The sequence below is a fragment of the Ziziphus jujuba genome, chromosome 12, assembly GCF_031755915.1.
Source record: "Ziziphus jujuba cultivar Dongzao chromosome 12, ASM3175591v1".
NCBI lineage: Eukaryota > Viridiplantae > Streptophyta > Magnoliopsida > Rosales > Rhamnaceae > Ziziphus > Ziziphus jujuba.
This window is the reverse complement of record NC_083390.1, coordinates 6076172-6103925: the sequence shown is the minus strand read 5'-3', so window position 1 is coordinate 6103925 and position 27754 is coordinate 6076172. Positions and strand designations below refer to the sequence as shown.

Genomic DNA, 27754 nt, shown 5'->3' with positions numbered 1-27754 from the left:
TTTTAAGGAAAATTTGTGTGCCTCTTTCAAGTAGTAAAAAGCTTTTTCACTTTAATGAAAGAGTAAAAATATAGTTTCTGAGGAAAAAATAAAAATAAAAATTAGGAAAACTGCTCCTAGGCAATCAAGCCATGATTTTCCCTTTCTTTCCGACCAGGAAAAAAGGAATAAAGCTTCTTATGCTTATTCCCTAAGAAAATGCTGGAGATGCTAAAGTATCATGGAGGATCCTGATAAATATCAATGCCGACTTAGCTCCCTAGAAGAATCTAGAGTTATCTTGTTTTCTCTTTAAAAATGAAGAACAACTAGTGCCTTGGAAGTGGTGAGAAAAATATCTATAATTAAATATTTCTAGAAGTATCCACAACCGACTTTCTCTTCTATAAATAGGTGATGATGTATGAGTTAAGTGTCATGTCCAAAAGCAATAGAAAAAAGAGAGAGTGCTTATGTGTGAGTGTGAGTGTGTGTCCTTTGAGTGAGAAGAGTGTGAAAAGGTGTTTTGTGTCCTAGTGTAAGTCAAAAATCAAGTGAGTGTGAGTGTGTTAGTGTGTGTTGCTCATTTGTGTGAGTGAGTGTGTTGCTCTCTTTATACGTGAGAGTGTACCAATTGTTTTATATTAATAAAAATCAATTTTCTTGGTTTCTCCTTTAGTCCTCTGTCTCCAACATTTTTGGTATCAGAGCGTGGTTGGTCCAAGTTCAACTTTGTGGGAGCTTCTTGTTCGTGGTCACGCAGTCAAGACTAAGTTTACGTAGTGCTGCGGGAATTTCCAGCAACCATAATGGGAGACCTTCAAGTTGGTGGAGGTATTAAGAAGCTCAACAGTCAGAATTACGGCACGTGGTCAACGTGCATGAAGTCATATTTGAAGGGCCAAGATCTCTGGGAGATCATAGCTGGCAGTGAAGTTGAGCAACCACAGGATGCTGAGGCTTTGAAGAAGTGGAATATCAAAGCTGGTAAGGCAATGTTTGCCCTTAAATCTACAGTTGAAGAAGAGATGTTGGAGTACATACGGGATACTGAAGTGCCAAAAGAGGCCTGGGACACGTTTGCAAGACTCTTCTCAAGGAAGAACGACACAAGGTTGCAGCTTCTCGAGAGTCAATTACTGTCAACAACACAGCACGACATGACAATCCAGAAATATTTCAACAAGGTAAAAACTCTTAGCCGCGAAATTACTGAGTTAGATCCTAGTTCTCCTATTACAGAATCTAAAATGAGGAGAATAATTTTACATGGGTTGAGACCCGAATTTAAAGGATTTATTTCAGCCATTCAAGGTTGGCCAGTCCAACCTTCATTGATTGAATTAGAAAATTTACTTATTGATCAAGAAAATATGATCAAACAAATGGCTGGGGTCTCACTAAAGAGCGATGAAGAAGCGCTCTTTAGCGGCAGAAGAAAAGGTCGAGCCAAACAACAAAAATTTAATAAGGTAAATCAACATGGAGAAGATTTTAGAGGAGAACAAAGGAATAATAAAAATAGACAACAATTTTTAGAAAATAAAAGAAATAATGGACGATTTTTTGAAAATAAAAGAGATGATGGAAGATGCTTCAACTGTGGAAGAAAAGGACATTATATTAAAAACTGTAGACTAAGGAAGAAATTTACAGAAAGTAATATAGTTATCCCAGAGCCTCAAAATAATATAAGTGAAGATGAATGGGATGTTGAAGCATCTTTAGCTACTGCTGAGCTCATGGATGGCTCAAGTTCAATGCAAGAAAGGGAAACGGCACTCACAGTGGTTATCCCTAGACGCATTGATTATAAAAATGATTGGATTATAGACTCTGGAAGTTCAAATCATATGACGGGAGATAAAGAGAAGCTGCAAAGCATGACAGAGTATAAAGGAGGGCGTATGGTGGTGACGGCAAATGACTCAAGATTGCCGATAGCTCACGTTGGTAAGGCAGCAATCATGCCTCGTTTTAGTTGCCATCAAGTTCAACTGCAAGATGTCTATCATGTGCCAGGAATGAAGAAGAATTTGCTGTCAGTAGCTCAACTAACATCTTCAGGAAATTATGTATTGTTTGGACCTGAGGATGTTAAGGTGTATCGAGACCTTAAAATCTCTGGTACACCAACAATGAAGGGGCGGCGATTGGAATCTATCTATGTGATGTTAGCAGAGTCTGCCTACGTAAACAAGACAAGAAGGAACGAGACATCATACCTTTGGCACGCACGGTTAGGACATGTCAGCTACAAAAAGTTGAAGGTGATGATGAAAAAGTCAATGCTCAAGGGTCTTCCCCAACTCGATGTCGGTGTCGACACAATCTGTGCAGGGTGTCAATACGGCAAAGCACATCAACTACCATTTGAAGATTCAAAGTTCCAAGCAAAAGAGCCTCTGCAACTCATTCACTCTGATGTCTTCGGGCGTATCAAGCAGTCATCAGTTGGAGGCATGCATTATATGGTGACATTCATTGACGATTTTTCAAGGTACGTCTGGGTTTTCTTTATGAAAGAAAAATCTGAGACCTTTTCAAAATTTAAGCAATTTAAGGAAAAGGTAGAAAGAGAATTAGGCAAAAGGATACAATGCCTACGCACAGATAATGGGGGAGAATATACCTCAAGAGAATTTATACAATATTTAAGAGAATACAAAATAAGACATCAATTGACGTGTCCAAATACTCCGCAACAAAATGGTATTGCGGAAAGAAAGAACCGACATCTTGCAGAAACATGTTGGAGCATGCTACATGCAAAAAATGTTCCAGGAAGATTTTGGGCTGAGTGCATGAATACAGCAGCTTATGTGATTAATAGGCTCCCTCAAGCAAAGTTAGGATTCCTCTCACCCTTTGAAAAACTGTGGAACATAAAACCCACAGTAAGCCACTTTCGAATCTTTGGCTGTGTTTGCTATGTGTTTGTGCCTTCTCACTTACGCATGAAGTTTGATAAGAAGGCAATAAGATGCATTTTTGTCGGATATGATAGCCAAAGAAAAGGGTGGAGATGTTGTGACCCTAATACTGGACGATGTTATACCTCACGAAATGTGGTGTTCGATGAAGCATCTTCTTGGTGGGCACCTCAAAATACAGAGTTGCCAAATTCAAAGGAGATTGAGGTCAAGCTGCAACAAAATAAGGGGGAACAAGAATATGAAGCATGCCAGCCAACAAATGAAGGAGAAGACGAGCCGACTGTAGCAGACGAGCCTACGATATCATCTCAAAGTCCCTGGCGGTCTGGTGTACATCAAGGAATATCAAAGAACATCGGGTCGAATCTTCAACAAAATGACAAAGAGACAACTCCACAACCAAGAAGATCGAGCAGACAACGAAGACCAAATCCCAGGTACGCTAATGTAGTAATAACAGAAATGGAGGATATAAAAGAACCTACATCATATGAAGAAGCATCTAAATATCATGAATGGAGAAAGGCTATGGAAGAAGAAATTTCTGCATTAAATCAATCTCAAACTTGGGATTTGGTGCCTAAACCTAAAACTGTAAAACCCATATCCTGTAAATGGGTTTACAAGATAAAAACTCATCATGATGGATCAATTGAAAGATATAAAGCTCGTTTAGTCGCACGAGGATTCTCACAGCAATATGGACTAGACTATGATGAGACGTTTAGTCCAGTAGCAAAGATCACTACCGTACGTGTTCTACTAGCACTTGCAGCAAGTAAAGACTGGAAGCTGTGGCAGATGGACGTGAAGAATGCCTTCTTGAATGGAGATCTAGACAGAGAAATTTATATGATACAGCCAAAGGGTTTTGAAAGCAAAACTAATCCAGAATACGTGTGCAAGCTAAGGAAGGCACTTTATGGTCTAAAACAAGCTCCGCGGGCATGGTACGGTAAGATTGCAGAGGTCCTTCTTCAAAGTGGATATATAGTATCTTCTGCAGATTCTAGTTTATTTGTGAAGACTGAAGGAACAAAACTAGCAGTAGTGCTAGTATATGTGGATGATTTAATTATCACAGGAGATCATGAAGATGAAATCTCTCAAACAAAGAGAAATTTATCAGTTCGCTTCCAGATGAAGGAACTTGGGGAGCTCAAGCACTTCCTTGGACTCGAAGTTGACCGAACAGAGAAAGGTTTATTTCTTGGTCAACAAAAGTATGCAAAGAATCTATTACAAAAATTTGGAATGTTGGATTGCAAGCCAATATCAACTCCAATGGAGGTGAATGCTAAGCTATCTGCATATGAAGGAAAAGACTTGGAGGATGCTACTATGTACCAACAATTGGTAGGAAGTCTTATCTATTTAACACTGACGCGGCCAGATATTTCATTTGCAGTTGGAGTTGTAAGTCGGTATATGCAAAGTCCAAAGAAACCTCACTTGGAAGCAGTCCGACGAATATTAAGGTACGTTAAAGGCACTATAAACTTGGGGCTTCTATATAAAAGAGGAGAGGAATGCAAGTTGGTTGGTTACTGTGATGCCGACTATGCTGGAGATCATGATACACGACGATCGACTACTGGATATATATTCAGCCTTGGTTCAGGAGCAGTATCTTGGTGCAGTAAAAGACAACCAACTGTATCTCTGTCAACTACAGAAGCAGAATATAGAGCAGCTGCTATGGCAGGCCAAGAAGGTATGTGGTTAAGACAACTACTTAAAGATTTACATCAACAAGTTGACTATGCAGTTTCTCTCCATTGTGATAACCAATCAGCAATACAATTGGCGGAGAATCCAGTATTTCATGCAAGGACAAAACATGTGGAGATACATTATCATTTTATCAGAGAAAAAGTATTGCTAGAAGAAATTAAAATGCAACACGTTAAAACAGAAGATCAAGCGGCAGACTTATTCACTAAAGCACTCAATATTACCAAGCTTACAAAGTTAAGAGAAATGCTCAACATGGTGAATAGAGAATCAATCAAGAGAGTCGACATTGAGGGGGAGTATTGATAAATATCAATGCCGACTTAGCTCCCTAGAAGAATCTAGAGTTATCTTGTTTTCTCTTTAAAAATGAAGAACAACTAGTGCCTTGGAAGTGGTGAGAAAAATATCTATAATTAAATATTTCTAGAAGTATCCACAACCGACTTTCTCTTCTATAAATAGGTGATGATGTATGAGTTAAGTGTCATGTCCAAAAGCAATAGAAAAAAGAGAGAGTGCTTATGTGTGAGTGTGAGTGTGTGTCCTTTGAGTGAGAAGAGTGTGAAAAGGTGTTTTGTGTCCTAGTGTAAGTCAAAAATCAAGTAAATGTGAGTGTATTAGTGTGTGTTGCTCATTTGTGTGAGTGAGTGTGTTGCTCTCTTTATACGTGAGAGTGTACCAATTGTTTTATATTAATAAAAATCAATTTTCTTGGTTTCTCCTTTAGTCCTCTGTCTCCAACAGATCCGATGTCTTCGTCCATTGGCTTTCACAAGCTCTTTATCATTGGAAAGCACTGGAAACGGAGAGAAAAGAATTGTGGTTGCTGAAGATACATTGCTCAGATGACCGAGACTACCACCCCCGACTATGTCTCTCTCCTCTCTTCTACAGAGAGAGACTTTCTTGTTCGCAACAACGGTGATCAGGTAAAAGTTTTCAACTTTGTTCTTTTTTAATTATTTTTCATTATTATCTAGTTGCTTCAATTTTTTTTTCTCTTTATTTTGTAGGGAAAATATGGGTTATGGGTTTGATTGAGTTGTATGAGAAAAGTGATGTTTTGTTCTCGTTTCTTTGGTTGTGAAAATGAAGTGGTTAAAAAATTGGGCTTTAATTTGGTTGCCTGATTTTTATAAGATTTTGAAAAGGAACAAAAGAGGCTGAGGTTTATTGAAAGGAAAACGAAATCAAAATAACACTTGAGTTTGTACAGGCTGATTGATGGGATTTGCGTTATATTTTTTAGGAATAGATTATTCATATAGTTCAGTAGAGAAGAGAAATGCCCTGGTATTCTACTTCTTTCTATGTTCTTGTAATTTGCTTTAATGATTTCAGTGGCGGAGCTTTTAAGTGAGATGTGAATTTAGGCTTAGCAAACTGATAAATAATATGTTGGATAAATTAATTGGGACATGAAAATGCACTAAGTGATCGTGAACTCTGCTATTCATGACAAGGCATCTGCTGTCTGATAATGAAAGCAATGGTCATTACAGGAATTAGGATCACGAATACAGAAGTTCTTTTTTTTTCTTTTTAAGGAAATAAAAATGACATTGTAGGTTTCTATCGACATGATTGAGAACTGAGAAATGAATACTTGTTAAATACTTAATTTACAGGTTAAGATAGACAGCTTGAAGGGGAAGAAGTTTGGGTTGTATTTTTCGGCATCATGGTGTGGACCATGTCGTCGTTTCACCCCAAACTTAGTGAAGGTTTACTATAAAGTTGCCTCAAAAGGTGATTTTGAGGTTGTCTTTATCTCAGCTGATAAAGATGAGGAGTCATTTAATGGGTATTTCTCCAAAATGCCATGGCTTGCGGTTCCATTTTCTGATTCAGAGACGCGTTATCAGTTAGATGTATTGTTCAGGGTCAGTGAAGTACCATACCTTATGATCATTGGTGAAAATGGGAATGTCTTGACTGACAGTGGAGTTGAAATTATTGGGGAGTATGGAGCTGAAGGATATCCTTTTACCGTAGAAAGAATAAAAGAACTAAAAGACCAAGAAGACGCAGCTAAACAGGGACAGTCCTTGAGATCAATCTTGGTCTCACCTTCCCGTGACTTTGTAATCTCACCCAATGGAAATAAGGTAATTTTCTGTTGCATTTTGTTATTTGAGATTTTTGTGCAGTTGCATCTCAAATTTTTTGAACGTATATATTGGACCAAAAAATATATAAACCTGAGTATTCTTCTTAATGTGCATAGGTACCTGTCTCTGAACTTGAAGGGAAAACAGTTGGTCTGTATTTCTCAGATTCTTCATACAAGTCATGTGTTGAATTTACGCTAGAACTCGTGGAGGTTTATGAGAAACTCAAAGCTAAGGGAGAAAGCTTTGAGATTGTGTTGATTCCACTTCATGATGATAAAGAATCATTTGAGCAAGATTTCAAAAATATGCCTTGGTTTGCATTTCCAGACAAGAGCCATCAAAAGCTTGTCCGTTATTGTGAGATCTCAGTCCTTCCCGCTTTGTTTGTTATTGGCCCAGATGGTAAAACTCTCACTAAAAGTGGTGTTCTAGCGGTTGCTAAATTTGGGGATCTAGCATACCCATTCACCCCAGAGAAGTTCAAAGAGCTCCTTGAGATTGAAAAGGCAAAGGAGGAAGCTCAAACCCTTGAGTCAATATTGGTTCTCGGAGATCTAAATTTTGTAATTGGAAAAGATGGGGCCAAGGTAAAAAAAAGTAACTCTTCAATGAATACTATCTTGCTTGAGTCGTGTTTTTTGTTAACCACATGTATATTGTCTTTGGATAGGAACCAGTATCTGAACTCGTTGGAAAGAACATTCTACTTTATTTCTCAGCTCATTGGCTTGACTCATGTCGTAAATTCCTGCCTAAGCTTATTAAAACATACCATGACATAAAGGCGAAAGACAGTGCATTCGAAGTGATCTTCATCTCAAGTGATCGTGATCAGCCTTCCTTTGATGAATTCTTTTCAAGCATGCCTTGGTTAGCCCTTCCTTTCAGTGATGAGAGGAAGAAAAACCTTCAAAAAAAATTCAAAAGCCAGGGCACTCACGCAGCCATAGCCATTGGCCCCTCTGGCCGGACAGTGAGCAAGAAATTAGGACACTTCATAGCCTACTTTGGGCCTGATGCCTATCCATTCACAGAAGAGAAGTTTAAGCATTTGGATGAATACTTGGAGGAAATGGCAAAGCAGTGGCCTGAGAAAGTCACGCATAAGTTGCATGCTGAACATGAGCTTTTGCTCACTCGCCGCAATTCATACTACTGTAATGGGTGTAGGGATTTGGGATATGCTTGGTCCTACTTGTGTGAGAATTGTGACTTTGATCTCCATCCGAATTGTGCCTTGAAGAACGATGAAGAAACAGACAGTGGTCCAACAGACAAGCGTGAATTCGTATGATGATGATGTGTGCCAGTGTTTAAGAAACTTCTAAATTGTACAATATATCTATGTGGCTTTATGAGCATGGTTTTCTAGTTGTATCTCAAGTGCTTGTAATTATGTTTTCTATGTGAGTGGATGGTGGTAAGCACAATGTACTGGAGTTGCTGTGGATATAAAATATTGTGCTACTGCTCTGCAGTTGAGGTTGAAATAAGAAGAAAATATACTTCTTGATTGTTGTATAATTTTATACTTTTATAGCTATTAGCTTTTAGATATCTTACACTTAAAATCAGCCAGTATAAACCATATAATAAAAATAAAAATTCACCAAAGAGAAAACGGTTTATTATGCAACATTTTACTCTTTTATCAAACTTTCTTCTTGCTTATTCTTCCCATGTTTTATTCACTTTTAGGTAATTTGAAATTAAAGCTATATTCTTAGTGAATTTAGAAGTAAAAGAAAGATTTTTTAAAATTTGGTTATGGATGTAATTATAACGAAACATCTCACATTAAACATAAGGCATGAATTATATTACGCTATTTTTTTGTTTTTTTATGCCGTGGACAATGAAATCAAAGCCCATAATCTCTAACCAAATGTTTGATTTTGACCCATATTGTATTCATAGAAAGAGTACGAGGCCCAAAAATAAGTTTGTCGTATCTGGTCACCATATAAGAGCTAGTGGGTCACGATGTGTCATGGCAATTGGTCTGGTTGGTATGCTCCTACACCTATAAGATCATAGGAGGAAATTGTTGTTAATAGATTTTTTACTCTGGCAGGGAGAGAAAGTCTCTCGAGTGTTGCACATGTGCATCACGTGTTAGTCTTCTCGAGCATTGCACATGAGCTTATACTCCCTCGTCGCTTTGAATGTGCATGCTATATGTGTGAGGACAATGGATATTCTTGGTCTTTCTACTGTAAAGAGTGTGATTTTGATCTCCACCCAAAGAGTGTGCTATGAAGAAGGATGAAGAAACCAAACAAATCCATAGGCAAAGGCAAAAGAGCATTTGGAGGAACATGTGGAAGAAATAGTAAAAGGGTGACTTGTGAAAGTGAAGCATGAGTCCCACACCGAACATGATAAGCTTATAAACAACCTTGGTAATAATTGTTTGTAAAGATAATGAGAGACTCAAGATAATGAATGATGGATTCCCAAAGGTACCTGAAGTAAATCAGCCAAAGGTGCTTGCCAAAGTAGGCATATCAATTTGAAGAGAAGGGATAAATATTCTTCATTTACTTTTTGATTTTAGAGAAATATTTTAGTATACGAACTTTAATTCAAGTAGAGAAGAAGCTGAAAGTAAAATTGAAATGTGGAAAAAATATAAAAGAAAAACACAATTGGCAAAGGTACTACCTATCTTATTTTTTCTTTTTGGACAAAATGAAAAATTTAATATTTATGGATAATTATAATTACTTTTATATGATTTTTACCAATGTTCTATATTTTTTTTACGACTATAGTTTTTAAATTTATCAATGTTTTTTAATTTCTTATATTACCACATTGTTATGGTTCAACTAATATAAAATAAAATAAGTTAGTTTTTTCGAATATTATAACATAAGAAAATTTGCTCTTCTGCAGTCAAGCACCCCATTGCCTTTCAACAAAAAGAAGCTTCCTTTTTCTTATTCCCTAAGAAAAATGCAAGAAATGAAGGACTACAAGTGCAAGACCCGAAGTAATTGGCTTTCACAAGCTCTCAAGTCTAAACCACCGAAAAGCTCTTGAAAAAAAATTGTGGTTATCCCTGAGATGACGGAGACTAACATTGCTGTGGTTACAAAGTGGTTGTTAAGAACTGGGGCTTTAGAAAAAGATTCACTTTTGTTGAAGGGAATAAGAAAAAGAGCAACATTTGGAAAATCTGTTAGTTCTATAATTGGCGTGACTAAGAGTTGGATTGGTTGATTGATTAGATTTGGTTAATTTATATTTTTGAGGAAAAGATTATTGATATGGTTCGGTAGAAATGAGAACTTTCCTGTGATTATCCTTCTTTTTATAATTAATTTGTTTTACTCATTTCAAAGGTTGAGATTTCAAGAAACACCTGAAACTAGGGTTAGTGCAGGAATTATGATAACGAGTACAGAAGGAAGCCCTAAACGAAAATAGTATTTTAGATTTTTCTGGTTGAATTGAGAAATAGATACTAGTAAATATACATGTTAAAATAGATTGCTTGGAGGGGAAGAAATTTGTGTTGTATTTTTCAGCATCATGGTGTGGAGTCTGTGGACAATGTTGTCAATTTACCCCTATTTTATTAGACTATGTGTACAATGAAGTTGCCTCGAAAGGTGATTTTGAGGATGTCTTTTTCTCAGCTGATGATGATGAGGAATCATTCAATCGGTATTTTGTCCAAAAAGCCATGGCTTGCAGTCCCATTTTCTGATTCAGAGACACGAAAATCGCTTGAATGAATTGTTCAAGGTCTGTGGATTACCACACTTTGTGATCATTAGTGAAAATGGGAAAGTCCTGAGTGACAATGGATATGACATTATTTAAATATTACGGAGTTGAAGGCTTCCTTTTACCACAGAAAGGATAAAAGAACTAAAAGACCAAGAAGAAGCAGCTGATAGGGAACAGTCCTTGAGATCAATCTTGGTCTCAGATTCAAGTGTCTTTGTAATCTCACCTGATGGAAACAAGGTAACTTTCTGTTGCATTGTGCAATATGAGGTTTTTGTATGGTTAAACTTGAAAATTTTCTTAAACATAATTAGACCAAAGACTAATAAAAACCTGGACATACTTCGGAACTAAATTTATGCATAAATAGGTACCATTATCTGAAGTTGTGTGGGAAAGAACATTCTGCTAATTTCTTCACTCATTGGTGTTCCTCATGCCTTGCCTTCCTGCCTAAGCTTATCAAAACATATCATGGCCATCAAGGATAACGCCTAAGCATTCACAGTGACCTTCAACTCGATTGATCATGATCAGTCATCATTCGATCAATTCTTTTCAAAGATGCCTTGGTTGGCCCTTCCTTTTGTTGGGATGAGAGGAAGAAGAACATTCAAAAGAAATTCAAAATCAAATACATTCGTACAGCCATAGCCATTGGTTTCTCTGGCCTGACAGTGAACGAAGGAAGCTGTGGAGATCATAATCATTCTTATCCATTCAAAGAAGAGAATTTGGTGGAACAGTTGGAGGAAATGGCAAAAGGGGTGACCTGAGAAAGTGAAGCATGAGTCCCACATTGAACTTGAGCTTGTACTTACTTGCCGCATATGAATATGAATGTCTGATGGTTGTGAGGATACTGGATATACTTAGTCTTTCTACTGTGAAGACTGTGAGTTTGATCTCCACACAATATGTGCTCTGAAGAAGGATGAAGGAACAAACAATGATCCAGAGGCAAAGCAGGGATCCATCTGTAATGGTGATGTGTGCCGTAGAGTTCAAGAAACTTAGAAATATACAATATATCTATCTGGTTCTATGATCATGGTTTTTAGTTATCTTTTAAGTGATTTGAATTAAGTTTTCTAGAGTTGTGGTGTGGTTTGAAATTGTGATTGTGTTTCGCCTTCAAGATTTAGTGGTTTGTGCTATAAATGCAGTTGAGGTTGAAACAAGAGACAGTTGAGGTTGAAATGTCGGTTTTTGCAAAAAAAATCCTAAAGTGATTCCTCGGGAATGATTTCCAAACCAGCCAATGTGGTTGCCTAATGTTCTTTTTAATTATTTTATATATTTTTTTTAATCGGGATGGATGCTATAAATATAAATACTAATAAATATTTTTTATCATTAACAAAATAAATATTTTTTTAATACATTTTTTTAGTTGTAGAAATAGAAATACAAAACCATAATCCTTTTAAAATATATTGTAATATCAATAACCCTAAGCAACTCATGACGATGGCGCCCAGATTTGTTCTTACACCAGGTAAAATATTAGTTATATATATTCTTCATTTTCTTTTTTAATTTTATTTGTTTCTTTTGCAAGTTTTTTAGCATAAGAAAAATTTAAATAGTAGATGCGCTGAAAATGAAATTTGTACTTTGGAAAGAACATAAAAGAAAAAGAACAACCGTAAACCCACTTCTCCTTGTTTTTTCTTTTTTATTTTTTTCTTTTTTTCTTTTTTTTTTTTGCTTTTTTATTTTATTTTTTTAAAAATTTTGGTGAAAACAGAGCTACTTCCTCTTCTTTTTCTTTTTGGGCACGGGAACATGAAAGATGCTATATCTATGAAAATTATAATTACATATATACGATTTTTTACCATTTATTTATTTTGAAATATGATTTTTCTTTTTTCTTTTCTTTTTTTTTTTTTTTACCGTTGTTATAAAGATTTTCAGGGTTTTTTTTAATTCTTTTTTTAAGCGCTATATGTTTTATTTTTTAGGATTATTCATTAAATTAATTATTATTATTTTAATTTATCATGTTACTACATTTCTTTTACCATTCGCCTAATCATTTTCATGTTCAGTAGTTCAACCAATTAATATAAAATAAAATATTTCATTTTTATTGTATATAGATGAAATTATATATTTTGACTACAATATCATATTCTCTTATTTAGGATTCCTGAATTTTACTAACATTCAGGATTATAATATTAACTGTTAGATTTTACCAACGGTCAAGATCTCATTGGGCTTTAAAATATCACATCAGGTATTTTTTTTGTTTCCCTTCCTCTCACTCTACCTTAACCCATCTTTTCTTCCTCCTTTGGTTTAAACTCCATAGATTTGAATTGTAGATGGAATCAAAAGTTCCATAAATTTGGATTGTAAACGAAATCTAAAATCGAATTTTTGTCTTTCCTATTTTGCACAAACATAAATTTCTCTATCTTCCCATCGTTGTTTGTTTGAGGCATGCATTTTATTTGATTTTTATCTTCTTCTTTTTTAATAGTTTATTAAGAATATTCCTCTGGAATATAAATTGTCTCTTTGAGGTATGCATTTTATTTGATTTTGATCTTTTTTTTTTTAATAGTTTATTAAGAGTGTTCCTTTGGAATATACATTGTTTTTCTTTAATTTTAACACAAATTGATTACCAAGCACTAGCAATCTCCGAAAAATGTGGAAAACTTTACAAGTGAATTATGTTTTTTTTTTTCTTTTTTTTCTTTTTTTTTGTGTTTAATGTATTCGAGTTTGATCAAAACACAATTTCTATGTATGGTTGTAGAATAACGGAAAAGGAAAATGAAGGAGAAATCCAGAGTTTCTATTTATGGTTGTAGAATAACGAATGAGGAAAACAAAAGGAGAAAGCAACCTGATATTTTAACATGGCCACGGGAAGAGGAAAATGAAAAGATGGAAAGGGTTAAGGTGGAGTGAAAAGGTAGGGGGAAAAAAAACTCCCGTGATATTTTAAAGTCCAATTAGATCTTGGCCATTAATAAAATCTAACGGTCAATATTATAATCCTGAATGTTAGTAAAATCCAGGAATCCTGGATAAGAGCCTTTCTGCATATAACATTACAAAATCTTAAAAAAAATTTAAAAAAAATTCTATTACTCTTCATGTGGTAAAACTTTTTTCAATGAAAAAGTTTGTCAAAATGAAACTTAAATAAATTATTTATATTTTCTGAAAAAGAAAAGTAAAAAGAAAAAGTTACAAAAATGAAAATTCAAAGAAAACTGATCTCTACGATGAAGCCATGTTTCTTCCCTTCCTGACCAGGAAAGAAGCTTCTTTCAATTCTTTTATGATTCACCAAGTGAATGCAATAAATGTAAAGTGTTATTATATATAAATGTGACAATCCCCTTTCAAGTTTTCATAGTGATTGACTTTCACAAGCTTTTGACCATGTGAGAGGTTCTGCAAGGGGGAGAGAGGGAGAGAGAGTGAGAGAGAAACAAAGAACTTCTATGGTTGCTGAAGATATGACATCTTTGAGATAACATTGCTCTGCAATGGAGAGAGACTTTCTTATCCGCAACAATATTGGTGATCATGTAAGTTTTCAATTGTTACAATTGCAGCAACACTAACACTTAAAAATTAACTAATAAAACAGATCAAAAACAACATAGAATTTACAAGGTTCGATTCAAGATTGAATCTATGTCCTCGGAGCTCCATAAAGAGTTCAATGCACTATAATTGAATGTGTTTTACAAATTATATAGTTCTCTTTCTTTGTTTTACAAGCTAATCTAAACCTATACACCATACCCAAAATCCTCTTTTACAACCTTTTTCACCTCACAACTCTCACCCAAGAGAATTCTAAAGAGAAAACCTAAAGAGAAAAAGAAAGAGAACTTAGATGATATTACACTAAAGAAAATCTTCCTTTTATTATAAAACGGTTACTGCAGAATTGTTGCTGCAGAACTCTATTGCTGTTAGGATTCTTGGAAAGCCTTTACGTGACTATATCAGCTTCTCTCTAAACCACCAAACCAAAACTCACAGTTTGTTTAATGATATAAGGTGAAACGACGTAGTTTTGATGACAGCAACCGTGTAGCAAAAAATAAGCCTCAAGCTTGACTTTTTTGAATCATATAACCAACAATCTCCACCTTGACTCAAATAAGTCAAGCAATATAAAGCACACTGAACTTCTTTTGCTTCTTCAATCACTTTCTTCATTATCAACTTGTATCAATCTCGAGCAAACTTTTTCAAAACTCAAGCTTGCTCACAGGTAACACCTTAGTTCCCATATCTGCAAGATTATTTCTTGTGGATATCTTTTCCAATTTTACCAAATCTTCCTCAACCACATCTCTATTAAAATGATATTTAATAGCAATATGTTTAGTCTTCTCATGAAAAACTGGATTATCACAAAGTTGAATAGAACTCTAATTATTTGAATAAACCACTACCTTTTGTTCCAACAATTTTAACTCTTCTAACATGCCTTTCAACCAAAGTGCTTCCTTCATAGCTGCTGTTGTTGCAACATATTCGACCCAACTGTGGAGAGAGCTACCCGAGACTGTAATTATGATTTTCAGCTAACACAATTGTCACACACAGTAAATATATAAGCTGAAGTAGATCTTCTTCTATCTCTATCTCCTCCACAATCAGCATCAATATAGCCTTTAAGTACCACACCATCTTTGCAATGATTAAATACTAAACCAAAATTTGAAGTTCCTTTTAGATACCTTAACAACCACTTCATAACTTCCCAATGTTCTCTTCCTGGGTTAGCCATATACCTACTTAAAACATTAATCGCATGAGCCAAATCTGGTCTACAACAAATCATGTTGTACATAACAAAACCAACTGTACTTGGTATGGAACATCAGCCATTTCCTCTTTTTCTTCTTCAGTGGTAGGACAAAACTTTGCAGATAACTTGTAGTGATTTGCCAAAGGAACACTTGCTGATCTTGATTCTAAAATTGAAAATTTAGAAAGGATTTTCATAATATAATCTTCCTAGTTCAAGAATAACCAATTCTTTCCTCTGTTTCTTTTAATACTCATCCCTAAAATCTTCCTTGTGAGTTCAAGCTCCTTCATATCAAATTCAGCTTTCAAAACTTCCTTAACTTAATTGATATTCTCTAAACTTTGACAGGCAAGCAGCATGTCATCCATATATAGAAGTATATAAACTGAAAAATTAATATTTTCACCTTTGTAATACAAGCAGCTAGCATAACTACTTCTCTTAAAACTAATTCTAATTACATATGTGTCAAACCTCTTGTACCATTTCCTAGGGGATTTTTTTAGCCCATATAATAACCTTTTTAATAGGCAAACTAGCTCCTGTTTTGAATTCTTCACCTCAAAATCCTCAGGTTATTTCATATAAATTGTCTCATCTAATTCTCCATGTAAAAAAGCTATCTTAACATCTAGCTGCTCCAATTCTTAATTGAAATGAGCTACTAAAGATAGTATTACTCTAATAATTGCATACTTTACCATAAGAGAAAAGATTTCCTTATAATCTATACCTTCTACTTGTATGAATCTCTTGGCCACAAGTCTATCTTTGAATCTTATAGGTTTTGAATCTGTTATACCTTCTTTCACCTTGAATATCCATTTGCCATCTACCAACTTCTAACCTTTTGGTTTGAGAACTAAAATCCATGTCCAATTCTTATGTAGAGATTCTAACTCCTCTAACATGGCATTTTGCCACTGCTTAGCTTGTTTGCCTTTTATTGCCTCAGTATATGACTATGGTTCATTTTCTGAAAGATCCTGATATGAAACCAAAGCAAACATATTATAATCAGAAGAATTAAATTTGGTTGGGGTTCTTACCACCCTTCGTTCTCTATCTCTAGCAAGTTGGTGATGTTGTAATGGATTATACTGATGTGAGATGATAGATCTTTGATTTTGTTGAGATGTTGTCTCCCCTGAGGTGCATCTACTTCTTCCAATGGTTTGGTTTCTTGCCGAAATTTAAATTTTGTAAAAACTTCATTTTATGCTTTAAAAGAAAAACCCAAACCGTTCTAGGGAAATAATCAACAATAGATAATAAATAAAAAAAAAATACCTATTACCTTCATTAATTGGTGATGTTGAAGGCCCCCACAAATCTACATGTGCATAATTCATGATTGAGGTTGACTTATATGAGCCTAGCTTGAAACTCAACTTGTGTTGCTTCCCCAAAATGCAATACTTACAGAATTTTACTTTACTGATCTAATTTATTCCAAAGAAACCTTGTTTGTTCAATACTTGTAACCCTTTTTCACTAATATACCCCAATCTTCTATGCCATAGTTGATTTTCATTGATTTTCTGAACTTGTAGTTGCAGTAGAGCCTATTACTGTTTGCCCTTGAAGAACTTATAGTCCATTCTTCTTGATACCTTTCATAACTATCAAAGCTCCCTTTGAAATCTTCATTTGTCCACTTTCAGATTTGCAAGAGTATCTAGCTTCATCCAGTACCCCAATAGAAATCAAATTTCTTTGTAAATCTGGTACATGCCTCACATTACTCAATATTCTAACCACTCCATCTGCCATTTCGATTGAGATATTGCCTATGCCAACCACATTGCAAGCCATATTGTTTCCCAATAGAACCTATCCACCACTGATCCTTTCGTAGTTCCTAAACCAATCCTCTCTTGGACACATGTGAAAAGTATAGCTTGAGTTTAGAATCCATTCTTGACTTGCTTGATAAGTTGATATAGCAAGAACATTACCAATTTCACTCTCATTACTGGCTGGAGCAACATCTCCATCTTCCTCAGATCTTTCTCTATTTTCTTTTTTCTTCCTTTGTAACAATCTTTGATAAAATGACCTTCTTTTTGGCAATAGAAATATCTTTTTCCTCCTGTTCTGGACTTAGATCTGCTCTTCCCTCTAGTTTTGCTTCTCTAATTATTATTTTACTTTCCAAAATCTCTGCTACCTTTCCTGCCTACTAAAGTCCTTCTCCATGTATATTTTCTTGTTTTTCAATTTTTATCTCTAATTCCTTAGATCTTAAAGAACTTATTACAATTTCAGTAGCTAGAACCTCTCTCTCATATTTAATTACATTCTTCCTTGTAGTTGTCAGAAATTGAATTTAGCAAAATCACAACTTAGGCTCATCTGAAAACTTCTCATTACAGATTGCTAAATCTAAGCACAACCTATTGAACTCATCTAGATTTTCATCTAGATCCTTACACGGATTCATCTTGAATCCAAATAATTTTTCTAGAAGATATATTTTGTTGGGAAGAGATTTTACAGAATATAATTGTTCTAATTTTTTTCCAAAGAGCAAAGGTAGTATTTGAAACATTTACCTTTTTTAGAACACTATCTGCAAGATGGAGGATTATGGTGCTATAAGCTATCTCATTCATATCCTTCTTCTGTGATTCAATCAATTCTGAAAGGAAAGAATTGTCAAGTGCTTTTGCAACTCTCTACTAGACTAGAGTAGCCTTCATCTTTTGCCTCCAAAGAAGAAAATCCCCTTTGCCATTGAATACTTCAAGTTCCACCTTTGAACCCTTAAAATTGCTTCTTAGGAATTTTATCAAACACTTTGCAGGCAATAGTTAATTCCGCTAATCCTTGAATGTGCTGAAAAGCTCTTATACCACTATTACAATTTCAGCAACACTAACATTCAAGAAATTAACTAATAAAACATATCAAAAAACAATACAAAATTTACGAGGTTCAATTCAAGATTGAATCTACATACTCAAAGCTCCACAAGGAGTTCAATGCACTACAATTGAATGTGTTTTACAGATTATATAGTTCTTTTTCTTTGTTTTACAAGCTAACCTAAACCCATATACCATACCCAAGAATCCCCTTTTACAACCTTGCTCACCTCACAACTCTCATCAAAGAGAATTCTAAAGAGAAAACCTAAAGAGAAAGAGAACTTAGATGATATTACACCAAAGAGAATCTTCCTTTTATATAAAAAAATGGTTGCTGCAGAACTGTATTGCTGTTAGGATTCTTGGAAAGCCTTTATGTGACTATACCAGCTTCTCTCTAAACCACCAAGCCAAAACTCACAGTTTTGTTTAATGATATAAGGTGAAATGACGTAGTTTTTATGACAGCAACTGTGCAATAAAAAATAAGCCTTAAGCTTGACCTTTTTGAATCATATAACCAACATCAACCTTTAACTGCTTAACCATCTTTCAATGCTCTAGTTCTTTATTTCTAATAGTCCTTCTTTTTTCTAAGTACTATGAGGTTCAAACAATGGAAAAGGTTCCCTCTGTGGAACAAACATTTTGATCATTTTCCTTGAAACTTCTCTTAGTTTATTTTCCCAAGATATTATGGGTTTTGGGTTTGATTGAGTAGTTTGTGAAGTTATGTCTTTTGTTGTTTCTTTTGTCACCAAGTGACACTAAGAATTGGGGCTTTAGAAAAAGGTTGACTTTTGTTTAAGGGAATCAGAAAAAAGCAACACTAGGAAAATCTTTTAATGTTGATTGGTGTAAATAGGAGTTGGATTAACTGATTGATAGGATTTGGTAATTTATATTTTTGAGGAGCTGATTATTGATATAGTTCAGTAGAGAAGAGAATTGTCCATGGATTATCCTTGTTTTTGTAATTTGGTATTCATAGTTTGCTTTACTCATTTCAAAGGTGGATCTTTCAAGCAATATTTGAATATAGGCTTAGTGCAGGAATTAGGATCATGAATACAGAAGGAAGCCTTATGTTTAGGAAAAAAGAAAAATGTATTTTAGATTTTTCTGGACATGGTTGAATCGAGAAATAGATACTTGTAAATATTAACAGGTTAAAATAGATAGCTTGGAAGGGAAGAAAATTGGTTTGTATTTTTCAGCATCATGGCTTGGAGTCTGTGGACCATGTGGTCAATTTACCTCTACTTTAGTGGATATTGTGTACAATGAAATTGCCACAAAAGGTGATTTTGGGGTTGTCTTTGTCTTAGCTAATGTTGAGGAGGAGGAATCGCTCAAAGGGTATTTTTCCAAAATGCCACGGCTTGCAGTCTCATTTTCCGATTCAGAGACATGAAATCAGTTGAATGAATTGTTCAAGGCCTGTGGAATACCACACCTTGTGATCATTGGTGAACATGGAAATTTTGAGTGACAATTTATATGACATTATGAAGTATTATGGAGTTGAAGGATAGCCTTTTATCACGGAAAGGATAAAAGAATTACAAGACCAAGAAGAAGCAGCCAATAAGGAAAAGTCCGTGAGATCCATCTTGGTCTCAGATTCAAGTGACTTTGTGATCTCACCTAATGGAAACAGTGTAATTTAATGCAACATTCTGCAACTAGAGAGTTTAATGCAGTTAAATCTCAAAAATTTCTTGAACTTATAAGAGCAAAAAAATGAAAAATAAAAACCTTGACATCTTTCTAATGTGCATAAATAGGTACCAGTATCCGATCTTTCTGGGAAAGAACATTTTCCTTTACTTCTCAGCTCAATGGTGTTACCCATGCTGTGCCTTCCTGTTTAAGCTTAGCAAGGCATATTATGACATCAATGCCAAAATACGAAGCATTCGAAGAGACCTTCATGTCAAGTGATCGTGATTAATCCTTGTTCGACAAATTATTTTTAAAGCTGCCTTGGTTAGCCCTTCCTTTTGGTGATAAGAGGAAGAAAACCTTCAAAAGAAATTCAAAATCAAATACATTACTGCAGCTTATTGGACAGTTAACAAGTAAGCTGTGGATGTCATAACCCAACGGAAAAATACACAAAAGAAGTAACGATATAAATTTATTGAAATTTTACTGATTAAAGTGAGAAAAAATAAAAAAGATTAAGACCAAAGTAAAAATCACTTTATAGTTTAGGGACTAATAATATTGATAAAAATCCTAAAAAAAAAAAATTATACCTATTGATAGACTTGATCAAGTGATAAAATTCACTGTAAATACAACTAAGTCCTGAATTTGACGGGTTAGACTAAAATCTCTCTCCTTTTATTTAAAATATATTATAATCCAGATTTATACAAATTGACCCAAAAAAAAAAAAAAAAAACACCTTAAAAGTACATAACTAATGCATAACAAAGTGGGAGGTTTGAAAAGTTACTGAAATCGATTAATTGCCAAAGGCACTTGAATTAAAAGTGTAAATTGTTCCAAGAAAAAACACAATTGGTAAAGTTGCTTGCTCTTATTTTTCGTTTTGCAAAACAGTAAAGCTGCAATACTTACTGAAATTATATTTACTTTTATATGACTTTTTATCATTGTTCTAAACATTTTCAAGGTTTTTTTTTTCTTAATGTTTATGTTTATGATTATTTTTTAATTTTTTAAATTTTTTAATTTTTAATTTCTTATATCACTACATTTCTTTTACTATTCTCCTATTCATTTTCAGTAATTCTAACATAAAATAAGTTTATTTTCTGCGAATAACTGAAATTATATATTTTGAGTACAATATCACTTCTTTCTTTTTCTTTTTTTTTTTTTTTCAGGTAATAGAGTACAGAATCATATTAATTATACATTCAAATATTATATTTAAAGCTCAATGTATATACAGATAATATTCAAACATATTTAGTAATTTTATTTTAAAGAAAATTTGTATATCTCTTTTTTTTTTTTTTTTTTTTTGCTAGGAAAAATTTGTATATCTCTTGTAGTAAAACGCTTTTTCACGTTAACGAAAGAGTTATCTTTTTTTTTTTTTTTTTTTTGGTCAAATGAATTTTTAAAAAAAATATAGTTTCTGGAAAAATATATATATATATATATATATATTAAGAAAACTGCTCTTGAGCAATCAAGCCACGCTTTTCCCTTTCTTTCCGACAACAAAAAAAAAAAAAGAGTAAAGCTTCTTTTTCTTACTCCCTAAGAAACTGCAAGAGATGCTAAAGTGTTATGGAGGACCCGAAGTCTTCGTCCATTGGCTTTCACAAGCTCTTTACCATTGAAAAGCTCTGGAAACGGAGAGAAAAAGAACTGTGGTTGCTGAAGATTACATTGCTCAGATGACCGAGACTACCTCCCACGACTATCTCTCTCTCCTCTCTTCTACAGAGAGAGACTTTCTTGTTCGCAACAACGGTGATCAGGTAAAAGTTTTCAACTTTATTCTTTTTTATTATTTTTTATTATTATACTTCTGTTATTTTGTAGGGAAAATAAGGGTTATGGGTTTGATTGAGTTGTATGAGAAAAGTGATGTTTTGTTCTCGTTTCTTTGGTTGTGAAAATGAAGTGGTTAAAAAATTGGGCTTTAATTTGGTTGTTTGATTTTTAGAAGATTTTGAAAAGGAAAAAAAGGCTGAGGTTTATTGAAAGGAAAACGAAATCAAAGTAACACTTGAGGTTGTACAGGCTGATTTGCATTATATTTTTTAGGAATAGATTATTCATATAGTTCAGTAGAGAAGAGAAATGTCCTGGTATTATACTTCTTTCTATGTTCGTGTAATTTGCTTTAATGATTTCAATGGTGGACCTTTTAAGCAAGATATAAATTTAGGCTTAGCAAACTGATAAATAATATGTTGGATAAATTAATTGGGCATAAAAAGCCGCTTAAGTGATCATGAACTCTGCCATACATGACAAGGCATCTGCAGTTTTTTCTTAGTCATAACTGATAATGAAAGCAATGGTCGTTACAGGAAAAAGGATCACGAATACAGAAGTTTTTTTTTTTTTTTTTTTTTTTAAGGAAATAAAAATGACATTGTAGGTTGCTATCGACATGATTGAGAACTGAGAAATGAATACTTGTTAAATTATTAATTTACAGGTTAAGATAGATAGCTTGAAGGGGAAGAAGTTTGGGTTGTATTTTTCGGCATCATGGTGTCGACCATGTCATCGTTTCACCCCAAGCTTACTGAAGGTGTACTATAAAGTTGCCTCAAAAGGTGATTTTGAGGTTGTCTTTGTCTCAGCGGATAAAGATGAGAAGTCATTTAATGGGTATTTCTCCAAAATGCCATGGCTTGCAGTCCCATTTTCTGATTCAGAGACGCGTTATCAGTTAGATGTATTGTTCAGGGTCAGTGAAGTACCATACCTTATGATCATTGGTGAAAATGGCAAAGTCTTGACTGACAGTGGAGTTGAAATTATTGGGGAGTATGGAGCTGAAGGATATCCTTTTACCGTAGAAAGAATTAAAGAACTAAAAGACCAAGAAGAAGCAGCTAAACAGGGACAGTCCCTCAGATCAATCTTGGTCTCACCTTCCCATGACTTTGTGATCTCACCTGATGGAAATAAGGTAATTTTCTGTTGCATTTTGTTATTTGAGACTTTTGTGGAGTTGCATCTCAAATTTTTTGAACTTATATGTTGGACCAAAGAATATATAAACCTGAGTATTCTTCTTAATGTGCATAGGTACCTGTCTCTGAACTTGAAGGGAAAACAGTTGGTCTGTATTTCTCAGATTCTTCATACAAGTCATGTGTTGAATTTACGCCAAAACTAGTGGAGGTTTATGAGAAACTCAAAGCTAAGGGAGAAAGCTTTGAGATTGTGTTGATTCCACTTCATGATGATAAAGAATCATTTGAGCAAGATTTTAAAAATATGCCTTGGTTTGCATTTCCAAGCAAGGACAAGAGCTGTGCAAACCTTGTCCGTTATTGTGAGATCTCAGCCCTTCCCACTTTGTTTGTTATTGGCCCAGATGGTAAAACTCTCACTAAAAGTGGTGTTCTAGCGGTTGCTAATCTTGGGGATTTAGCATACCCATTCACCCCAGAGAAGTTCAAAGAGCTCCTTGAGATTGAAAAGGCAAAGAAGGAAGCTCAAACCCTTGACTCAATATTGGTTCTCGGAGATCTAAATTTTGTAATTGGAAAAGATGGGGCCAAGGTAAAAAAAAGCAACTCTTCAATGAATTCTATCTTGCTTAAGTCGTGTTTCTTGTTAACCACATTGTATTGTCTTTGGATAGGTACCAGTATCTGAACTTGTTGGAAAGAACATTCTACTTTATTTCTCAGCTCATTGGCTTGACTTACATCTTAAATTCCTGTCTAAGCTTATCAAAACGTACCATGACATAAAGGCGAAAGACAGTGCATTCGAAGTGATCTTCGTCTCAAGTGATCGTGATCAGCCTTCCTTTGATGAATTCTTTTCAACCATGCCTTGGTTAGCCCTTCCTTTCAGTGATGAGAGGAAGAAAAACCTTCAAAAAAAATTCAAAAGCCAACGCACTGATGCAGCCATAGCCATTGGCCCCTCTGGCCGGACAGTGAGCAAGAAATTCCTACAATTCATAGCCTACTTTGGGCCTGATGCCTATCCATTCACAGAAGAGAAGTTGAAGCATTTGAAAGAACAGTTGGAGGCAATGGCAGAGCAGTGGCCAGAGAAAGTCAAGCATAAGTTGCATGCCGAACATGAGCTTTTGCTCACTCGTCGCGATGTATACAACTGTGATGGGTGTGAGGAGACAGGTTATACTTGGTCCTACTTGTGTAAGAATTGTGACTTTGATCTCCATCCAAATTGTGCCTTGAAGAACGATGAAGAAACAGAATGATCCAACAGACAAGCGTGAATTCGTGTGATGATGATGTGTGCCAGTGTTTAAGAAACTTGTAAATTATACAATATATCTATGTGGCTTTATGAGCATGGTTTTCTAGTGTTATCTCAAGTGCTTGTAATTATGTTTTCTACGTGAGTGGATGGTGGTAAGCACAATGTACTGGAGTTGCTGTGGATATAAAATATTGTGCTACTGTTCCGCACTTGAGATTGAAATAAGAACATGTACTTCTTGATTCTTGTATAATTTTATACTTTTATAGCTATTAGCTCTTAGATATCTTACACTTAAAATAAGCCAATATAAACCATATAATAAAAATAAAAACTCACCAAAGAGAAAACGGTTTATTATGCAACATTTTACTCTTTTATCAAATTTTCTTCTTGCTTATTCTTCCCATGTTTTATTCACTTCTAGGTAATTTGAAATTAAAGCTATATTCTTGGTCTTTCTACTGTAAAGAGTGTGATTTTGATCTCCATCCAAAGAATGTGCTATGAAGAAGGGTCAACAAAACAAATCCATAGGCAAAGGCAAAAGAGCATTTGGAGGAACATGTGGAAGAAATAGCAAAAGGGTGACTTGTGAAAGTGAAGCATGAGTCCCACACCGAACATGATGAGCTTATAAACAACCTTGATAGTAATTGTTTGTAAAGATAATGAGAGACTCAAGATAATGAATGATTGATTCCCAAAGGTACGTGAATTAAACCAGCCAAAGGTGCTTGCCAAAGTAGGCATATCAATTTGAAGAGAAGGGATAAATATTCTTCCTTTACTTTTTGATTTTAGATAAAAATTTTAGCATAGGAACTTTAATTCAGACGACGTGAAAGTAAAATTTGAAATGTGGAAAAAATTTGAAAGAAAAACACAATTGGCAAAGGTGCTACCTAACTTATTTCTTCTTTTTGGATAACATGAAAAATTTAATATTTATGGATAGCTGTAATTACTTTTATATGATTTTTGCCAATGTTCTCAATTTTGTTTTTACGACTATAGTTTTAAATTTATCAATATTTTTAATTTCCTATATTACCACATTGTTATGGTTTCGAACAACTAATATAAAATAAAATAAGTTAGTTTTTTAGAATATTATAACATAAGAAAATTTGCTCTTCTGCAATCAAGCACCCCATTGCCTTTCAACAACAGAAAAGAAGCTTCATTTTTCCTATTCCCTAAGAAAAATGCAAGAAATGAAGGACTACAGGTGCAAGACCCGAAGTGATTGGTTTTCACAAGCTCTAAAGTCTAAACCACCGAAAAGCTCTTGAAAGGAGAGACAGAGAACTGTGGTTATCCCTGAGATGACGGAGACTAACATTGCTGTGGTTACAAAGTGGTAGTTAAGAACTGGGGCTTTAGAAAACGATTCACTTTTGTTGAAGGGAATAAAGAAAAAGAGCAACACGTGGAAAATCTGTTAGTTCTATAATTGGTGTGACTAGGAGTTGGATTGGTTGATTGATTGGATTTGGTTAATTTATATTTTTGAGGAAAAGATTACTGATATGGTTCGGTAGAAACGAGAACTTTCATGGGATTATCCTTCTTTTTATAGTTAATTTGTTTTACTCATTTCAAAGGTTGAGATAGAAACATGTGAAGCTAAGGCTAGTGCAGGAATTATGATAACGAGTACAGAAGGAAGCCCTTTTGTTTAGGAAAACGAAAATAGTATTTTAGATTTTTCTTGACATGGTTGAATTGAGAAATAGATACTTGTAAATATACAATTTAAAATAGATTGCTTGGAGGGGAAGAAATTTGTGTTGTATTTTTCAGCATCATCGTGTGGAGTCTTTGGACAATGTAGTCAATTTACCCCTTTTTTAGACTGTGTACAATGAAGTTGTCCCAAAAGGTGATTTTGAGGTTGTCTTTTTTCTCAGCTGATGATGATGAGGAATAATTCTTTTAAATCTTCGGGGTTGCTTTTTCCAATAAACGTTGGTTACATTTCTTTATGTTATTTGTACCAGTAACCGGTTTATGGATGAGTGCTCTTGGAGTAGTCGGTCTAGCCCTGAATCTACGTGCCTATGACTTCGTTTCTATTTTGTCCAAAATGCCATGGCTTGCAGTCCCATTTTCTGATTCAGAGACAAGAAAGCCGCTTGAATGAATTTTTCAAGGCCTGTAGATTACCACACTTTGTGATCATTGGTGAAAATGGGAACGTCCTGAGTGACAATGGATATGACATTATTTGAATATTACGGAGTTGAAGGCTTTCTTTTACCACAAAAAGGATAAAAGAACTAAAAGACCAAGAAGAAGCAGCTGATGGGAACAGTCCTTGAGATTAATCTTGGTCTCAGATTCAAGTGTCTTTGTAATCTCACCTGATGGAAACAAGGTAATTTTCTGTGCATTGTGCAATATGGGGTTTTTGTATGGTTAAACTTGAAAATTTTCTTAAATTTATTAGACCAAAGAATAATAAAAACCTGGACATACTTTGGAACTAAATTTATGCATAAATAGGCACCAGTATCTGAAGTTGTGTGGGAAAGAATATTCTGCTATATTTCTTTACTCGTTGGTGTTCCTCATGCCTTGCCTTTCTGCCTAAGCTTATCAAAACGTATCATGGCATCAAGGCTAACGCCTAAGCATTCATAGTGATCTTCAACTCGAGTGATCATGATCAGTCATCCTTCGATAAATTCTTTTCAAAACTGCCTTGGTTAGCGCTTCCTTTTGTTGGGATGAGAGGAAGAAGAACATTCAAAAGAAATTCAAAATCAAATACATTCGTGCATCCATTGCCATTGGTTCCTCTAGCCTGACAGTGAACGAAGGAAGCTGTGGAGATCATAATCATTCACGGAGCGGATGCTTATCCATTCACAGAAGAGAATTTGGTGGAACAGTTGGAGGAAATGGCAAAAGGGGTGGCCTGAGAAAGTGAAGCATGAGTCCCACATTGAACTTGAGCTTATACTTACTCATCGCATATGAATATGATCTTAGATAAATTAATAATTTGTGGACTTAGCATAATTAATTATTTACTTACAGTGTCTATTTATGTTATTAATGTAATTGGCTTATTTTATTATTTTGTAGTAAGATCTTTGGTCATACACTTTCTATAAAATTCTAGTTGACCCATTGGATTAGAAGACAAATTCTTTTTATAAGCTCATTAACTTATCTATATTTTACTATATTATTATATTATTATTTTGATATGCGTTAAAAATTAATGGATAAATTTAATTTGCAGAGACTATAAAAGGTCTAGAATAAGTAAACAAATACATGTCATATGGTATTTTTTATTATGGTTTACAAGATTAAAGATTTAATTTATCAATAACATCATTTGGAGGGTAATATATTTATGTTTTATCAAAATTTATTATCTATATTTAGATTCGTAAATTCTAACATATGAATGTGTGATGGTGGTGAGGATATTGGATATACTTGGTGTTTATACTGTAAAGAGTGTGAGTTGATCTCCACATAATATGTGTTCTGAAGAAGGATGAAGGAACAAATAATGATCCAGAGGCAAAGCAGTAATGATGATGTGTGCCGTAGAGTTTAAGAAACTTAGAAATATACAATATACTATCGGGTTTTATGATCATGGTTTTTAGTTATCTTTTTAGTGCTTTAAATTAAGTTTTCTAGAGC

The 27754-nt window shown here is 34.4% G+C and overlaps 3 protein-coding genes and 1 pseudogene across 3 annotated transcripts; all 4 read left to right on the top strand.

Annotated features, from left to right (window-relative positions):
* The first annotated feature begins 91 nt into the window (after nucleotides 1-91).
* Nucleotides 92-8321, top strand: LOC132799154 (probable nucleoredoxin 1). Its single transcript, XM_060813076.1, has 5 exons — nucleotides 92-231; nucleotides 5401-5581; nucleotides 6281-6760; nucleotides 6880-7353; nucleotides 7437-8321. Exons 2-5 carry the CDS (start codon nucleotides 5498-5500, stop codon nucleotides 8058-8060), a joined length of 1662 nt encoding a protein of 553 aa, XP_060669059.1. The 5' UTR covers nucleotides 92-231; nucleotides 5401-5497; the 3' UTR covers nucleotides 8061-8321.
* LOC132800128 (secreted RxLR effector protein 161-like) lies at nucleotides 4056-5482 on the top strand. Its single transcript, XM_060813126.1, has 2 exons — nucleotides 4056-4629; nucleotides 5397-5482. The coding sequence occupies exons 1-2, from the start codon at nucleotides 4056-4058 to the stop codon at nucleotides 5480-5482; spliced, it is 660 nt and encodes a 219-aa protein (XP_060669109.1).
* A 1514-nt stretch (nucleotides 8322-9835) lies between the features above and the next one.
* On the top strand, nucleotides 9836-11521 carry LOC132800127 (probable nucleoredoxin 1; annotated as a pseudogene).
* A 9822-nt stretch (nucleotides 11522-21343) lies between these two features.
* On the top strand, nucleotides 21344-24371 carry LOC125420309 (probable nucleoredoxin 1). The gene is made up of 4 exons (XM_048466549.2): nucleotides 21344-21639; nucleotides 22329-22808; nucleotides 22928-23407; nucleotides 23490-24371. The coding sequence occupies exons 1-4, from the start codon at nucleotides 21556-21558 to the stop codon at nucleotides 24081-24083; spliced, it is 1638 nt and encodes a 545-aa protein (XP_048322506.2). The 5' UTR covers nucleotides 21344-21555; the 3' UTR covers nucleotides 24084-24371.
* The last annotated feature ends 3383 nt before the right edge of the window (nucleotides 24372-27754 follow it).

Excerpts from the sequence above, each read along its gene's own strand:
- LOC132799154 (XM_060813076.1), top strand. The coding sequence starts at position 5,498 with ATGACCGAGACTACCACCCCCGACTATGTCTCTCTCCTCTCTTCTACA. Across the intron at positions 5,582-6,280 it reads TTCGCAACAACGGTGATCAG|GTTAAGATAGACAGCTTGAA; the intron begins GTAAAAGTTTTC and ends CTTAATTTACAG. Across the intron at positions 7,354-7,436 it reads TTGGAAAAGATGGGGCCAAG|GAACCAGTATCTGAACTCGT; the intron begins GTAAAAAAAAGT and ends GTCTTTGGATAG.
- LOC132800128 (XM_060813126.1), top strand. The coding sequence starts at position 4,056 with ATGAAGGAACTTGGGGAGCTCAAGCACTTCCTTGGACTCGAAGTTGAC. Across the intron at positions 4,630-5,396 it reads TGCTATGGCAGGCCAAGAAG|ATCCGATGTCTTCGTCCATT; the intron begins GTATGTGGTTAA and ends TGTCTCCAACAG.
- LOC125420309 (XM_048466549.2), top strand. The coding sequence starts at position 21,556 with ATGACCGAGACTACCTCCCACGACTATCTCTCTCTCCTCTCTTCTACA. Across the intron at positions 21,640-22,328 it reads TTCGCAACAACGGTGATCAG|GTTAAGATAGATAGCTTGAA; the intron begins GTAAAAGTTTTC and ends ATTAATTTACAG. Across the intron at positions 23,408-23,489 it reads TTGGAAAAGATGGGGCCAAG|GTACCAGTATCTGAACTTGT; the intron begins GTAAAAAAAAGC and ends GTCTTTGGATAG.